At 54.7% G+C, this 16467-nt stretch overlaps 6 protein-coding genes across 6 annotated transcripts; 1 reads left to right on the top strand and 5 right to left on the bottom strand.

Annotated features, from left to right (window-relative positions):
- Positions 1–165: 165 nt before the first annotated feature.
- Positions 166–1099, bottom strand: GLRG_01580 (bromodomain associated domain-containing protein; the record flags this gene model as incomplete). The annotated part of the gene is made up of 2 exons (XM_008092265.1): positions 166–437; positions 556–1099. 2 exons carry the CDS (start codon positions 1097–1099, stop codon positions 166–168), a joined length of 816 nt encoding a protein of 271 aa, XP_008090456.1.
- An 819-nt stretch (positions 1100–1918) lies between these two features.
- GLRG_01579 (prolyl oligopeptidase) lies at positions 1919–4282 on the bottom strand (the record flags this gene model as incomplete). The annotated part of the gene is made up of 5 exons (XM_008092264.1): positions 1919–2023; positions 2076–2395; positions 2453–3816; positions 3873–4075; positions 4178–4282. 5 exons carry the CDS (start codon positions 4280–4282, stop codon positions 1919–1921), a joined length of 2097 nt encoding a protein of 698 aa, XP_008090455.1.
- A 1370-nt stretch (positions 4283–5652) lies between these two features.
- On the bottom strand, positions 5653–6241 carry GLRG_01578 (histone acetyltransferase subunit NuA4; the record flags this gene model as incomplete). The annotated part of the gene is made up of 2 exons (XM_008092263.1): positions 5653–5868; positions 5924–6241. 2 exons carry the CDS (start codon positions 6239–6241, stop codon positions 5653–5655), a joined length of 534 nt encoding a protein of 177 aa, XP_008090454.1.
- A 1793-nt stretch (positions 6242–8034) lies between these two features.
- On the top strand, positions 8035–8697 carry GLRG_01577 (uncharacterized protein; the record flags this gene model as incomplete). The annotated part of the gene is made up of 1 exon (XM_008092262.1): positions 8035–8697. The coding sequence occupies one exon, from the start codon at positions 8035–8037 to the stop codon at positions 8695–8697; it is 663 nt and encodes a 220-aa protein (XP_008090453.1).
- Positions 8698–9467: 770 nt separating this feature from the next.
- Positions 9468–11363, bottom strand: GLRG_01576 (alpha amylase; the record flags this gene model as incomplete). The annotated part of the gene is made up of 2 exons (XM_008092261.1): positions 9468–10857; positions 11065–11363. 2 exons carry the CDS (start codon positions 11361–11363, stop codon positions 9468–9470), a joined length of 1689 nt encoding a protein of 562 aa, XP_008090452.1.
- A 2018-nt stretch (positions 11364–13381) lies between these two features.
- GLRG_01575 (fungal specific transcription factor domain-containing protein) lies at positions 13382–16105 on the bottom strand (the record flags this gene model as incomplete). The annotated part of the gene is made up of 4 exons (XM_008092260.1): positions 13382–13522; positions 13580–14755; positions 14810–15869; positions 15981–16105. The coding sequence occupies 4 exons, from the start codon at positions 16103–16105 to the stop codon at positions 13382–13384; spliced, it is 2502 nt and encodes an 833-aa protein (XP_008090451.1).
- Positions 16106–16467: the final 362 nt, after the last annotated feature.

Here is a 16467-nt window from a genome sequence, read left to right as displayed (position 1 = left end):
TTTTTTTTGTGTTCCCCCTTCTCCGAAAACGCCGCGCTATGCCTTGAAAACACCGACACCCTTCTTCGTCGCCCTCGAGCGGCCACCACCCACGACCCAACGAACAGGGACCTTGACCCCGCCGCTGTTGCTGCCGCCGCGCCTCCCGGTCCGCAGCCTCGTCCCCTACGACAAGTCCATGCCGTCCCGGTCGTCGCCCAGCCTGTCGCCCACGGAGCTCAGCCCGGAGCTTGGCGGCCTCGACTCCTCCTTAATTCGAGGCGACGCCGCCGACAGTGCGTTGCCCGGCAGGGGCCCCTGCATCTTGGTCCGCCACGTGTGAATGCTCGGCAGGTCTCCGCCCTCGACCTGGACCTCGCCGACGTCGTTACCCTTGCCGATGATCGTGCCGTGGTACTTGGAGTCCTCGCCCGTCTTGCTGTGCTTCTTTTTCAGGACTGCCAACGGTTAAACACGTTAGCCCTTCTCTCTCATCTCTCCCGTCGCAACTCTATCCGGGTGCATTCGTCGAGTGTGCAACTCCTCCGCTGAATGGGTAGAAAGGGAGAAACAAACCGTTCAAGTAATCGCCCAGCTCCAGCTCTCCGTCGCCCACCGCGGCTTCCCGGATGGTCTTGTTCCGCGGCCCGGAGAACCACTTGATGAACTCGTCCACGCCCCTCGTGTCCTCGACCCTCTCCCTCTCCCGCGCGACATCGGCCAGCGCCGTTGTCATCGCAAGGTCCCCCTCGGCATCGGGCCCTTCTCCTGCTGCTTCTCCTGCTCCCGCTCCAGCGGGCCCCTCGGCGCCTCCCTCGACGGAGTCTAGGATCTCGCCCAGGATCGCGCCCCTGCCCTCAGCGAGCACGTCGTCCGGCGGCACGGCGCCCAGCTCCTGCAGCGCCATGCGCACGTCGACAATGCCGGGCGCCTCGCCGTCGGGGTTGTTGTCCGCGGCGTGGCGCGCCGTCGCCTGGCACAGCGCGTACATGTACCGCGCCGCGAGCTCCGTCACGGCATCGAGCACCACAGGCCGCGCGGCGTGATAGCCCGTCGCGCGCAGGATTTGCAGAACCGCGGGGCGCAGGAGGGCGTGGAAGAGGAGCGGCGGGGGCGTCATCGTGCGTATATGTATATGTGTGTGTAGCTTGTATGGGTGTTTTCTTCTTCCTCTTATTTCTGTTTGTTTGTTTCGTCTATAACACCGAGGGCGGTATTCGCTTCGTGTGGCGTGTAAAGGAGTCTACCCCACGTGGATTCGAGGGGGAAACTGAGCGGCTCGAGAGGGAAATCGCTGGTGCTGTGGCTGGGCTCGTGGATGCGACTCCGTCTGTCACCTTCGGATCTGATGTTGGTTCGCAGAGCTTCGCATCGTGCTACGACGCGTCTTTCTCGGATCGCAAGGTTCGTTGGATATATTATAGAGTCGTGGCACGCCTTTTGCCAAGCTGTTCGTCGCAAGAAAATAAAAAATCATTCGTCGTAGGATGAGTTGAAGCAGGTGCAAGCCCGCGAAATTTCAGCCTTGTCAAGATGGTGGGAGCTCGGACCAGGGGAGAACTGAACAGAAGGATGAGGTGAGAGCTCTCTAGCTGGTGTGGAAGAACCGATTGGGAGAGCTGTTCAGACAGTGTAGACACTGTATCACCGTCCACTACTGGAACCCGTCACTGCTGTGCCTGCCCCAGTGTCTCTGGCCCTATTTCCAATTTATTATTACTTTCATCTAGGAAGATGAAACACTTAAATTTGTAGGATCATGCTGTTTAAGTTATATACCCGCACTCCAGAATGAGGCAGGTCCCTTGATTAAAGCAACTTATGTCCTTAAACCCTCAGCCATTGATAGAAAATGAGAATATCCAGAAAGCCACCTCCTTATAAAGTAATGCTACTGTACTTGCAAGCGGTCAATAGTCTACGTCTGCTAGTCTTGCTTTTACCGGACGGCCAATTCTGCAGACTTGCCAATGCCTGTGTACTTATTAATCCAATCCAGAACCTCTCTGTGCCAGAGAAGTGAGTTCTCGGGCTTCAAGACCCACTGCAAACATGTCAGCATCCTGTATAGACGTCTCATGATGTCCAGCACTTACGTGGTTCTCGTCCGGGAACATTAACATCTTACTGGGCACGCCGCGGGTCTGCAGCACGTTGAACATGGCCAGACCTTCAGAGATGGGCAATCTGTAGTCTAGCTCATTGTGGATGACCAGTTGAGGCGTCGACCACTGACCCAAGTGATGGGCAGGGTCCCATTTCTCGTAGCCCTCACGGTTCTCCCAGAGGAGGCCGCCGAAGTCATGGAGAGGGAAGAACAGCTCTTCGGTAGACCATTGGTTGAGCGTGGAAAACACGCCGTCGTGGCATACCAAGGCCTTGAACTTTCTTCCGAGCTCGTGTCCCTGGATCCAGTCTACTGAGGGTTAACATCATCAACGGCAAACTGAGCAATGTATCGGCATTGACTCACTGATCATGTAGCCACCATAAGAAGCTCCCAGAGCAACAGCGTTACCCGAGTCAATGTAAGGAATGTTCTTCTCAATGTGGTCGAAGCATTTGACCAAGTCGACGTACGGGCGGCCACCCCACTCGTTCTGTATGTTGTCGGTGTGCTGCTGACCGTAACCAGTGCTTCCAGTCGGGTTGGGCATGACCGCAATGTAGCCCTGCTCTGCGAAGATGGCCGGGTTCCACCGTGTGCTCCAGCTGTCCGTCCACGCGGCTTGCGGTCCTCCGTGGATGAGGAAAGCAAGGGGGTACTTCTTGTTCTCGTCGAAGTTCGAAGGCTTCAACACCAGGGCGTGCACGTCGTATCCTTCTGCTCCCTTGAACCAGAACTCGTCGCACTGCGACTGGGACAGGCCGAAAGACTTGCCGTGCTTCGAGCTCGACGATACAAGGTCGGTTTCTTTGTTGACCGGATTGAGAACCGAGTAGGCCGAGTTTTCGACTCTTGATGATGTGCTGATAAGGAGCTTCTCACCTTCGTCTCCGAGTAGCTTGGCCTCAATGACAGATCCCTCCCCATAGATTGCTGCTGGCAAGTCTTTCACCTCGTGCGGTGTTGAAGGAAGCTTCCATAGCTTCATACGACCGTGTTCTTCGGCAGACACGTACAGCTCCGAATCGTCCTTGCTCCAAGTGATCCATTCAGGCCGCGCATCCCACCCACCAGCACCGTCGTCCGTCTGGTAGAACTCTTGCACGCTTGCAAGATCAAAGACGTTTGGGATGAGCATCAGCCTCGGCTTGTCTGTCTCGTATTGATCGCTCTTCATCCGGGTGAAAGCAACCTTCTTTCCATCCCGCGAGAAGACAGGCGACGCCGAGTACCCACGCAGCTTGCTCGTCTTGACAACCTGCGGCACTGGCGGCTCCTTCTCCGTGAAAGATTTTAAAGGAACAAAGTAGAGGTCCGTCTTTGTATAGATCGCCGGTGAGATTTCGGGATCCCGCGCAACAAACACGATGCCATTCTTGCCAATATCAAAGTCGCCCGCACCACCAAAAGGCGGGACCGGAGATTGTAGCTTCGTGCCCTTGAGAGCGTTGACCAAGCCCGGCTCTTCCAGTTTATACGTCTTGTCTTCCTTCTTGAGAAGGCCATACCAGATTGCATTATGGTTTTCGGAAACCCAAGAGTCCCAATGCCTGACAAACAAGCTCGAGTAGACCTTCCCGGTCGTGTGCTGCTTCTTCTCGGCTGCGGGGTTATACATGGCGCCATCGGGGGTCGTCAGGACACAGACGGCGATGGCGACTTTATCGTCCGACAGTGGTTTGGCTTTGAGACTAGAGAGGCTACCTTCGAAATGGCCAATCCGGGTCACCCTATCTCCCACTCGTCAATAAGGGACTAGGACTGCAGTTCAGAGGAAAAGGCCTACACGGATGGCATCGTAACGTCTCCCAACAACAGGCTGGTGGCTCCCTTGTCGCCACTCCTCAACATCAGAACCTCCTGGTCTGAAATCCATGTTGCATCGCTATAGGACGCCTCTTCATAGAGGAGGGTGGAGTGGCCGCTCTCAACATCGAGAACTCGGATTTGAGACGTTTTACTGTGGGAGTCGAACGAGTAGGTCGAAACCTGGTTTTAGTCAATGCGAGCTCACAAGTTCCATTGAAAATCACCCATATGGAGACAGAAATCCAGAGGCCAGATCAAGCCCAACGCAGACGGGCAACTCACGGTATACAACACCTTGGTGCCGGCGGGGTTGGGGATGCCCGGGGACCTGCGTGGGGCAGAGAGCAGGACCTCAGGGGTGAACTTGGAAGCTTGAATCGTCATCATGAGGAGCGGGATCAAGTATGCGATACTCGAAACTGGATTGAGAGAACCTGAGAATAAGAGACAGTCGGGCGGGATTGCTGTTGTAGATGTATGTCGGTCAACAACAAGCACCTCCTCCCTTCCCCCAAAGCTGCGACACGGGATCGTCCATCCATCTGGCTTGCAGCTTGGTTGAAGAGCCCCGCACTAGCTACGAATAGGTTTAGCGACGGCTGTGCGAGGCGACGTACGGGGACAACAAGGTTCTCACTCCATGCCTAAGCGTTGGACAGGCTCAGGCCACCCCCCCTCACTGTATTTCATCCCCGCAGGCACCGACACCAATGGGTGCAGCATGCCTATTGGTGGTAAGGGAATTAGATACCGGACGCCAAGCACCTTGGGAAGAAGCTTCTTCAACAGCAGCAGAGGGCAGCGAATGCTGCGTCATGCAAGGGGCATGCCGAATCGAGATGGATGTGACGAGCGCCTTTCGCATCACTCGCACGAATGAATATCCATGGGATTGTTTAATCTGAATGAGCTTGGAAGGAGTCATGTTGGGGATCAATCCTGGGGCCTATCCTACCACGAGCTCTTCATAGTTATTACTCAAGTCGCTCTCATTGTAATTTGGTTCAGCATCTTGCCGAGTCACGGAGGAATTCTCTTGTCTCTCACAGCTCTGATTGGCTGAGAGAAGAACTCCTACAGCGCGGCCAGCCTCGGGTGACCCATCTTCAAGCGCGCCAGAAGACCGGTCAACCGACGCCTGCTCTCACCGTTATGGTATGATAGGCCAGAAAACGCCAAAGTTCGTCTCCGCTAGGTACTTTTGCGGCGTTCCCCTGCAGAAGTGCCCGCAACGTCGGCAAAATGCCCATTTCTGGCCATCTCGCGTGATATGCCTTCGTCGTTGAGGTTTGACATTGGTTCCAAAAAGATAAGCCGAGAAGGGAGACTGTGTTGCCGGCTCATCAAATTGGGAATGAGAACTTTGTCTAATTCTCCAGTGGGTATCATTATTTTCCGGAACTCCTCAACTCCTCCAGCCTTCGCCGTCATGTTTTCTTTTCTTTTCTGTTTTTCTTCTTCTTCTTTTCTCACGCCATCGGTTGCTGGTTTGTAGCCCCCTCCATAACCATGTGGAATTCTCCGAGTCAAGGGAAGGGCAAAAAATCCTCTTGTGACCGTAGAATGCCACTCCTAGAAGTTAATAGGAACCCTAAGCTTCATCGTGCTAAACAAAATCCAAGATCGCCGGGGTTGGATCTCGAAGATATCTAGTGTATAATCTCCCCGAAGTGGTCGTAAATCGTTAACGAAAAAATGCCTTGGCAGGCTGCCTACACGAACCCGTAAATTTGGGCCAATGATGTGCGCGGGCCAATTCACTTGCGCCCGGCTCCAAAGTTGATACGTTTCTTATTCGGGGCCTGGGAGTCGTGGTCGCTGTCGTCCTCGTTCTGCTTCTTGTTCTTCTTTCCCGACTTGGAAGTCGTCGCTGACGTTGGCGTGGCGTGGTTGGAGCCGGAGCCGTCCTTGAAGGAGGTAGACAAGGGAGTGGGCGCGTGGGATGCGGGAGTGGAGCCGGGCGTCGTGGCTTCCTGTAAGGAAGGTCAGCTTGGGCAAGTCACAAGAGGAAAGAATGAAGCAACGCACACTGCCAGGACGATACGAGAGGGACGATCGCGAGAAGACGCGGTTTTGTTCTGTGGCGCCAGCCTTGCGGCGGTGGGCAGCTGCGCCCGTACCCTTGATGTAGTTGTCGAACCCGGCGATGATGTTCCCGTTCGGGGTGCTCTCGAGGTATGCCGTCTCCTTCTGTTCGATGTCGGCCTCGATATTGGCAAGCTTCTTGGCGATGACAGCTCTCTTATCCAGCATTTGCCTCAAACGAGCCTGCTCCTCTCTGTACATCTGCATCGTGGGCGCCGGCTGCGACGCCGTGGCGGCGGCTGTAGGCTGGTTTTCGCCCATAGTGCCGGAAGGAAGTTGCGCGTATAGTGCGTGGGGTTGGAGAGTGTGGGTTCAGTGATGGACTCGATGGGTGCGGTCGAGTCGAGAAATTGTTGCGGTAGCAAAGGTTGAGTAACTTGTCATGTCGGAGCTCCTAGCGGCTCAGGAACCGATCGATACCTTGGTAGGCGCCTAGGCAGGTGGGCGCAGACGACCGACCGTTGGCAAAGGGCCCCGCTCATTGGCCGATTGGCATTGAGTGGGTGGAATGGTGCTTAGTCAGATTGGCGTGCACCGTTGCGTGATTGTGGACCCGCGGAAGGGGCTTGGAATGAGGCTCAGTGGGGTGGCAGTTCGTTGAACTCGAGTCCTTTGCTCGACATCTCACTTAGCACTATATTTCCAGTAAGCAAGCCAACCCCTTGCTGCTTGGTTTCCTTTTCAGTCCGTCTTCTCGTTTAATTTACACTTGTCCTTCTGGATGCGGGCGGCATCTCCGCTGGGTCTTTGTCATACCCCTCTCTACCCCCCCAAAATTAACATTGTTCCTATGTTGCCCCATTCATTTTAAGGTCGTGTAGCCACATGCATCGCCTCCCGGGCCCCAGTACCGGTACAGAGGCTGGGGGTGCCAAGGCGCATGAATCAAGACGGATTATGATCTCTACAGCTGTCTATCTGCAACGGACACGAGCCACTCATCATTGGTTCCCAGTATTGCCCCTGAATATGGAGTAAAGACAAGATGGCAGGGCGATCACGCCCAAAATGAAATAAGAAAAAACGTCAAAATGTTTGCGGCTGTGTTTGCGTGTAGTCTTTGAGGACGGCAACTTGCTTTCGCAGTCTGTGCGTTAGACGAACGCCTATGCGGGCTTACAGGTACAATGATGGGGAGGGCCAAACGCCCCGTTGAGCCATATATTCTCGTAGCCAGCCAGCCTCTGTCAAGCACTCAGCCGCCCTTCCGGCACCGACGGCCTCTCCGCGAGCCCCGGGGATAGCATCGAGGCCCCACACCGCCAGCCGCAGCCCCTAGCCAATCGCTGGTATGCATCTGCATCTTTTTGACAGACGGACAGAGAGGCTTGGCCCCTGTTTCGTTTCACCACGGCCACCTCGCAGAGGCCTCGCCGATGATCTGTGGCCAATGATGCACCCGTTGCTTCTGCCCCCTTCATCATATCCTTTCCAAAGAGGTCTCAGTTTTACCATGGCAACATTTCCACCAGAAAACTTTACCCTGCTCGACCGTTCGGCAGAGCAGGGGCGGTCCATGTGGGGGTAGGGTAGTAAAGGCTGCAAATCAACCGGCGCAAGCGCGCGGGGAGGACGAAATGATCGCCACACGGTCAAAGGGGCAGGCATCAAGGCGCTGGCTCCTGCGTCCGACTAAAGAACCTACACGCGCATGACCAGGCCTTCCCACCCTACCATCTCGCCATAGTGAGCCGTCAAAGGATGCTGTGCTCCAGGGGGGCGGTATTCCGCAGTTCTCTCGTCATCCTCTGATCCAGAAAAAGACAACTCCTCCTCCTCCTTGCATACTCCCTTGTTAGTTCGCCTTTGTCTGACTGTGTCACTCACTTGAAGTCACCCACGATCGTTTACACCCCGCCAGCTTCACCCGACTTGGCTTTTGTTTCCCACCTCGTTTGCGTCTTTTATACAAAAGCCATTCGCTTTGCTTCCTATCACGGCTCACGATCAGTAACGTCACTCAAGCATACCCTCGTCTTCCACAACACAACATCTGTAATCCTCTTACACCGCATCAATCGTCCGATAGAATCATACCAAGCCAAAACAAGAAAATGCTCCTCCACGGCTTCCTTCCCATTTCCCTCCTCGCTAGCTTGGCTCTCGCCTCGCCCATCATCACTGCTCGCGACAACAACGCGACGGCCATCATTGCCGCCGTCGCACCCAAGTCGGTGTCATGCAACGGCGTAACGGACTTCCCCGACGAGTGCGCCACCGCGGACCGCGCAGCCAAGTACCTTCCGGCGGCGCTCCAAAAGTACGGCATCTACCGCCCTGGCGAGATTGCCGGCGTCCTCAGTCTCATGGCCTTCGAGACTGGTGATTTCCGGTACAACCGCAACCACTTCCCCGCCCCCGGCCGTCCCGGCCAGGGCACGCGCAACCTCCAGATGCCCAAGTACAACCTGATGTACGCCCTCTCCATCCCCGAGCTCAAGGACAAGGCCGCCGAGATCGCCGCCGGTGCCACAGATGGTGCGAGCCTGTCCGATGATCAGAAGAATGCCGTCCTCGACCTCCTCCTCCCCGACGACTACTCCTGGGGCTCGGGACCTTGGTTCTTGGCGACTCAGTGCGACCAGGATGTCCGCGACGGGCTCGCTGCCGGCACCGTCAGGGGTTTCACGCTCTACATGGAGTGCATCGGCACCTCGGGCACGGAGGACCGTGTCGAATACTGGTCGAGGGCCAAGGCCGCTTTCAACATGCCATAGATACGAGGCTGGCTTTCGTGCCCAATTTTCTTCATTTTCCTGTAGATATCATTAGGTAGCATGCTCGGGGCAGGGTACATCGAATTCAAAATAATAATTTTATTTCATCACGGGAGGGAAAACGGCAAATGCCCAGTGCGCCAACGCTACAAGTGCAGCTTTCATATACAGGCGATATCTATGTACAGTTCATAATGATAAGATGTATGTACGGCCTAGACGAGGCTTTATGATGCCTCTCGAGCCTGGAAATCGCGAGATACCTACCCCGTGAACCAAGAAAAAGAGAACCCCCCGCCCCCCGCCCCTGGAGCTTTCACCCAGTCGCCTCTCTATAATACCACTACCAAGTTGTTTGCTAAAGCAAATATAAGAGGTTGAAACAAACACGCGCGATGAACACACACTACTTAGGCGGTCGTGATGAACCTCAGCGTCTGTAAAAGTGAAGTATGAAGTATCCGTAATTATTAAGAAACCCACTAAGTGAGCGGGTCGAACTAATGACTAATGACTAATGACTAATGATACAGTGTCAGTGTGTTAGGGAACCGCATATGCGGACAGTGCCAGTGAATAAGCCACACGAAGCTATCCCAAGCTTCACGGCAGAGATTAAGCTGTTGAATGTAAGTAAAGGCCGATAGATTAATGGTTTAATTGCTATTTGTTGTTGACGTCGTTGCTCGTTACTGCTGTTGCTGGTGTGTATGTTGAGTGAGTTATTGATTCGTCGATTACTGATTCGCTGTTCTCCAGTTATCGAGACATCACGGCTGGGATAATAGGCAAGGTGACGAAGTGATGTTATTGTAACGTCCTAAAGAATCTAAGTTATAATCGGTAGTCTCAAAGGCGAGGCGGGTTGTGGAATATTGGGCAGCAGCGCTCGTCGTGGGAGAAGGCTTGCGACGAGCGGAGAGGGGAGGGGGAGGAGGGGGCTTGCCTATGCCGCCAGCGCAGATGCCCGTCCCCATTACCCTCTCGGCGGGGACAAACACGAGAGGCTCCCCGCTCTCGCTCCGAGCCGTGAGCACGCCGTCGCCGTCCGTCACGTAGAGACGGCATTTGGCGACCTCGAGGACCAACTTGCATGGCCGAAACCCCGTCTGCGCCGTGCCGAGCGACACGCTGAAGGTGTTGTTGCTCCCGACGTTGGAATAGACGCTCACGATCTGGCTGCCGTCGAACCCCTTGCGCATTGCGATGGTGTTTTGCTGGGTATCAAACGGCTCAGCCTTGTAGAAGAGGTACCCGCCGTCAAGCGCCGCCATCGTCGAGCGCAGCGCTACGAACTTAGATATCCACCGGTATAGCTCCGACTGCGTGTCGTAGCCCGTCAACCACAGGGCTTGACGATTCAACGGCGTGTCGGAGCCTGCCAGACCCTGCTCCAGGCCCTGGTAGATTACGGGGATGCCGTCCATGAGCAGGGTGAAGGTCAGCGCATTCTTGAGCAGGACGCGGTCAGTGGTATGATGCAGGAAGCGAGGCTGGTCGTGATTCTCGAGGAAGCTGCCGTAGAGAGTTAAGTCGCGGGCGTGCAGAGCCATCTGTTTAATTCCGATGGAAAGATTCCATATACTTCCTCTTGTTGACTGGAAGGCCTGGGTAATCCAATAGTAGGCGGGGTAGTTCAAGAGCCCGCTTATGACGTCCTGATACGGGGTGACGTACACCGGGTCACCATGTAAGACCTCTCCAATGGCAAACACCCCTGCCGAGGTCTCGAATTCCGGCCAGAAGGACATCTCGACGTGTTTGGCGCTGTCGAGGCGGATACCGTCAAACTTGAATTTACGCACCATACGCTTAATCCACACATTGAAGACCTGCCGCACATGCGGGTCCTCAGTACGTAGGTCTGGGAGGGAGACAGCTTCGCTACCCTGCCAGCACCTCTCGACCGTCTCTTGGATTTCATAGTTGATGAAGCAGGGGGGCAAGTGGTAAGCCGAAGCGTTGGAGAAGGGGCGGAAGATAGAGAAATCGACCGCATTTCTGGGCCCATGCCAGGCCATGTGATTCGTGACGACGTCGGCCATGAGGTACATACCGCGGGCATGCACAGCGTCGGCAAGGGCGATGAGGTCCTCGGCGGTACCGAAGTGGTGGTTGAGCGACCAGATATCCTGAGCCCAGTAGCCGTGGTACGAATCACTAAGTCCCTGTTAGTCGTGGTTCTCGGTTTCTTCGGCAGTCTACCCCACGGGCCTGCCATGAGCCTCTCGCAATCCTCGTAACTCTTACGCCTCTCCAGTGTTTGGAACGAGATGCATCCTTCCCCCGCACACACATGCCCTTTCCCGACTCAACGCGGGCAACTAATAACAGCAGAGAAGGAAAAAAAGAAAAGGAAGAGCTTACCCGTCAGCGGATTGGCCCTCTATATTCTTGACAATGGGTGAGATCCAGATAGCCGTCGCACCGAGACCTTGGATATAGTCGAGCCGCTGGGCGATGCCCCTCCACGTGCCGCCGCAGTATGCCTGCTCCTCCATGTTGCACGGCGCTGTCGTTGACCCATCCGAACGCGCGAACCGGTCTGTCATGACCTGGTAGATAGTCTGGGACCGCCACTCTGCCGGGCTCAGGGCCGAGACAGATACACCCTGGTAAAGGGCGGTGGCCGCCAGAAGAGACGACCAACCTGTCAAAACCTTCATCGTTTCTCGGAGCGTCTTGACGTTCGTTGCCTCGTCTTAGAGAGTTACTGAAGAGAATAGAAAGGGAGTGACGGAAGAACCAAACGAAAAACAACAACAAGAAACAAACAACAAACACCAGAAAAGAGAGTGTATAAAACAAGCCGAGTTCGTGATAAAATCGTAAAAGCTTCGTAAGTCGGGAGGCGCCGTGGAGTCGTGAATTATATACTGCTGCTCGTCGCCTTGGCGCCGTCTGCCATAACGGGTTTAGACGCGAACCAGAATGCAAGCGCAGACGTAAAAAGGAACTCTGATAGAGTTGTGAGGGGTGCAGTTGATATTTCCCAATTAAGCCGTCGGTCCTGTCACTCTCAGGCGCTCCGTCTCAGATTCCCGCTCTGCCTCTCGTCTGTCCTAGCAGGGAGACCCCCGAAGCAGCTGAAGAGCGAGGCAGTCTACCTGGAGGCGTGATTTTGGTGCGTGCGGGTGTTTGTCCGAGTCGAAGGGGCCAAGGCCGTCAGAGTAGTAATCGGCCAGCGAAGGTTAAAAAAAAGTAGTTGAGATGAGATAGAATTGGGTTCACCCGAGAGGATGCAGTTGATTGGTTTTTGACGAAGACCAGGTTGTCGTTTGATCAAGTCCCCGCAAGGAACTAGGTAGTATAGAAGCCGGGGGAAGAGCGACGCAAGTCGACGTTTAATAGTACATACGGTAGGCAAGGCGAGGTTTAAGGATCCTCCTTCCCAAGCATGTCTGCTCTTTTCCCATGACTTGTCCACAGGACTTGCCCTGTGGACAAGTTCCGCGGACCCCCACTTCCTCGTCTCCTCGGTTTTCTCCTTCCCTTTGCTTTTTTCTTTGGTGTGAAGGGGGCCGTCGCGTCCTGCCAAAGGGGGTCGCATCAACTGGAGTACCATCGGCCCTATCGGCGGGGTGGTGGCCCCATCCTGGGTTACTCACCGCTCTGGGCGTAATATGGGCTCCCGACTTTTCATCTTTATTTTGTATTCGTGGGTCGGGGTAAGACGTGTGTGTAGAGTTTTATTCAAGCAATCGCCGAGAAACGAGATGGGAGCTCGGGTTTCTGCCAAGTCCAAGGCAGTGGGACACAGCGCAATCTCATACTAATCGCCTCTTTGAGTTCAACCAAAAGGTCTAACCTGAAGTTGTACACACCGAGGAGAGTTGAGAGGTTCAAGACACACACACACACACACACACACACACGAATATAAGAACGCCTGCCTGCGTCTTCCATGTGTGCTCCTACTGACCTTCTCCTACTGACCTTCTCGGAACCGCAGGAACCGCAGTGTGGCTTGGCAAAGCCAAGTGATAGGAACACGAGGTCACTTCCTTTTCTTCTTGCCCCTTTCGCCCCCACTACATACCGAAGCGACGTTCCCCCGCATTCTTTCTTCAAAGCGACAGTTTTCACTCTTTGTGTTCTGCAGGGCGGCATCTTCACTAAGCGCACCCCCTTGCAGTGACTTTCTAACCACAAGCTCAAAGGTACGGACCGAATGCTACTGCATACCGCCGGCATGGGCGCCGAATGCCACTCCAGGCGGACGGTCGTGCCCCTCACCCAGTTTGGCAAGTCTGTCGTCCCCACAAGCTGTGTCATTCTGCAGCCGAACAAACTAATGTGGCCACTGTTCATCCAATGTGACACTGGAAACGCGGAGACTCCGCAACAGTTATTGCCTTCGGGCCGCTTGACATCGTAACCTAATATCAATTCAGATCGCATCGTCACATACCATGCCGCAACGGCCAGGGGCGGGTCGCACGTGCAAGAAAGGAGGAGTAGGGTATTATTTCCGAATCTCTTCCAACATGGCCCCAAGGTTTTGTCACCCTTCTATCCTACCGTGCCCGTAGCTAGCGTGGAGGGGAGTATATTCCTCGGTTCCTACTGTTCACCCGGCTGAATCACCTGATCGCCCAGCCCTCCCCAGTTCTATCATCGAAGTCATCATCGCATTATCTACTCCCTGCCTCGAACGCCCATTTCTCCGGATTGAATCGGTCAACTAGCCAGCCATGTTGTTGTTGGCGCCACCAAAGAGCATCCCCGAGACATCTGTTTCCGGCGACGACTGACCCGGATAGATCTGTTGAAACCCGGCGTCGGGAGCCCAGTTGGCGTTCTGGGTGTACGTCTCGAATGCGTTCTAGGAGCAGTGTCAGCGAGCGAACCTGCCATGTCATTGGCGGAACTCGGAACCTACCCAGTCGAAGTTAGCGGGGAAATCTGCGCCGGCCTCAAGGTTCGTAAACATTGAGAACGGGGACCCCGCATTGTTCAAACCAAAATCGCCTTGAAAGTTGGGTGTCATGCCTGCCCCTCCCATGGGTATCGGCACGCCGAAATTCATGCTGCCTTCCAAGTTGGTCGACGCCTGCAAGCTGCTCTCGATTGCAGCTGCCGTATTGGGCGTCATTCCTCCGGAGAGCATGTCCAATGTCATAGCGGCATCGTACTCCTTCTCCATCTTAGGGCTGCTGTCGAAAGTCGGGAACGATTCGTTCTTGAACGCCTCCTCCATGGCGTTCGGGCTCTTGATCTTCAGCAGCATGATCTCCAGAATCTTTGACGCCTTGTAGGCCTCCATCGATCCGTCGGCGAGACCTGCCCATATATCCTTGGTAAGCTCGAGGCTCCTGATCATCTCCATCCTTTGCTCTGGCGTCCAGAACATAGCAGTCTCGGGCGCTCTATGATCGTTGCTCGTCTCGGCAACTCGATCGAAGTGGAGGTCGAGAGCGACCAGCATGGCCGAGAGAAGAAATTCCTTAGTCGCTATCGAGTTCACAAACCACCTTATAGACCTAAGTCTGCCATTTGGCTGGGATTCCCGATCCAAGGTGATCAAATGCCGCAACGTCTCCAAAGCAGCCTCGACCGCAGTCCTGCGTGAGTAGGCATAGCGCGGGTTTTGTCTAGCCCGTGGAACATACTTCTTGTGCAGCAAGCAGACGATCTTGTTATACAGGATGTTGATGTTGAACCTCGCGATGATCAGAGTGACAGGGTCGTGTGAGCCCTCCAAGGGAATCACTTTGAGATGCGGCGGGAGCTCATCGTTGATTTCCCGAAGACGGGCATCAAACCGCAGAATTTCGTCATACGGTAGTTGTCTGCCCACCCGATTCGTTGCCTGTAATATGTCGCCCATCTCGGTGGATAGCCTTACTTTTGCGATCATATAGGCTATCGGAGTAGGCTCCGTATTCGGTCGCGAAGGAGGCAGGATCTTTGTGTCCGGTCCAAACTCCTCGTCGAAGATATTAGTCGGCAACTGAGTGTCGCAGTCGTGGCCGTAAATCATCGACGGCAGGCCGACTTGATGCGAAAAGAACACATCGGCCATCCTCACCAATGCCCACGTTCGCCGTCTCATTTCCTGTCAAAGAGTATCAGACGATGCTCGGAAACCGTGTTGCTCTGGTGGACTTACAGCTTGGAAAGGTGCTATCGTAGGGAACCACTTTGCATCGCGGTGGTAGCCCATCCGGAAAGCAACTCTGATGAGCAGGGAGACGATCAACCAGATACTCAGGTCTGCATCCCATCTTGATGAGTATTCCCCAAAAACGTAGAGCAGCATGGTCTCTACTGTATACTCAACTGGCTTGGTATAATCAGCCGCGACCAAGCACTGGACGGTCCGCAGCCGGTACTCCGAGGCCAAATCGAGCGATCTCCCCTTCCACTCAGGCGGCTCATCCCCAGCCTTATGATAGCTCAGCATGGCGAGGCACAAGATCGAGTACAGAAGCCCTAGCCACATGATTGGGGTTTTTGAGGGATCTGTCCAGTGGGCACGGAGTTGTTGCTGGAACGTCGGCGCGTGAATGATGCTCACCGCATTGTCCATCGAGTTAAAGTATCTCGAGCAGAGAGTCAGGATGGCCGACTTGGACGGCAGCTCTGCTCGCAGCTCAACCTCGCTGGCGGGCGTTGCACCTAGGAGAAATGTAGGCCCATCTCTAGCGCTGGCCGGTTTTGACATCATGACCTTCTCGTAACTCTTCTCCAGCTCTTTTTTGTGGTTGTTGAAGTAAGTCTTCACCTCCGATATATCCTTCAATATCGTGTGCCAATGCTCTTGACCGACATACATAGATTTCCCCTTTTCTGTGTCGACTTTCAGAACGCCCAGAGAAGTTGCTAACTCGCCATCTGGGTCACTGTCGTCGTCCTCATCGTCGCGCATTTGTGCTTCGTCGTCGGGGTCTACCTTTGCCGATGGAGGTGTGCTGTCGGTATGCGATTTCCCAGTCGACGTGCCTGTTGCGGCAGCAGTAGCAACGGAGGGGTCAATAGTGGCACCTCCGTGCATTAGAGACAAAACTAGGCCTTCTAGGCGATCAATACGGTTCTGCATATCGTCAGGGCTCGAAGCGCCTTGACTTTGAGTCTTTTTACGAGCGGAGGGAGTCGCGTAAGAACATGATGACGCGTCGCCGCCCTCACGTTTCACACAGTTACTGCATGGGTGACCCCTATCGCACTTCCTAGAAGACGGTCAGTACCTTGTGGGAGAGTTGTAATTCGCAGAGGTCTTACAATCTGTAAGACACGTTAGCAAGTTGAAGCGTGGGGGCAGAAATCGCTTCTATGCTTACTTCCTAGTTCGACAAGGGTAACAGCTAAGAGGAACTCTGTTCCTTTTTCTCACGACGCGGAACTGCTCTTCAGGAGAGCGACCCGATCCTGAAGAGGGCGTAGTTGACGGTGGTGTGGGAGTCATGACGACAATAGAGTCTCAGGAATCAAGATGCGTGTTGGCCGCAACTGTGACGAATCCCACGGGTTGAAGGTGTGTCCAGCGGAGCACACGTGAAAGTACTTCCACTGCCTTGAAAGATGGGATTGGGCCTATGGCAGGCGGTCCTTATAAGACAAGCCCCTGATCCAAGGCTCAATAATCCTGTCTACGTCCGATGTGGCTGATCACGCCTCGGATACGAGCTACTTCTCGCCCTTCGCTGCTCGGGATGTGGTGGGCGCAGGATAGCTTTGCTTCTCAATAAGCTGCAGATATGGCCGCAATATTGCGACAGGACAGGGAGCCTAAGTTCGGCACAGCTTGGAACCGAGCACGGCAACGGT

The sequence above is a fragment of the Colletotrichum graminicola genome (assembly GCF_000149035.1).
Source record: "Colletotrichum graminicola M1.001 genomic scaffold supercont1.4, whole genome shotgun sequence".
Classification (NCBI taxonomy): domain Eukaryota; kingdom Fungi; phylum Ascomycota; class Sordariomycetes; order Glomerellales; family Glomerellaceae; genus Colletotrichum; species Colletotrichum graminicola.
Note: the sequence above shows the minus strand (reverse complement) of the source record. Positions and strands in the feature narration are given on the sequence as shown.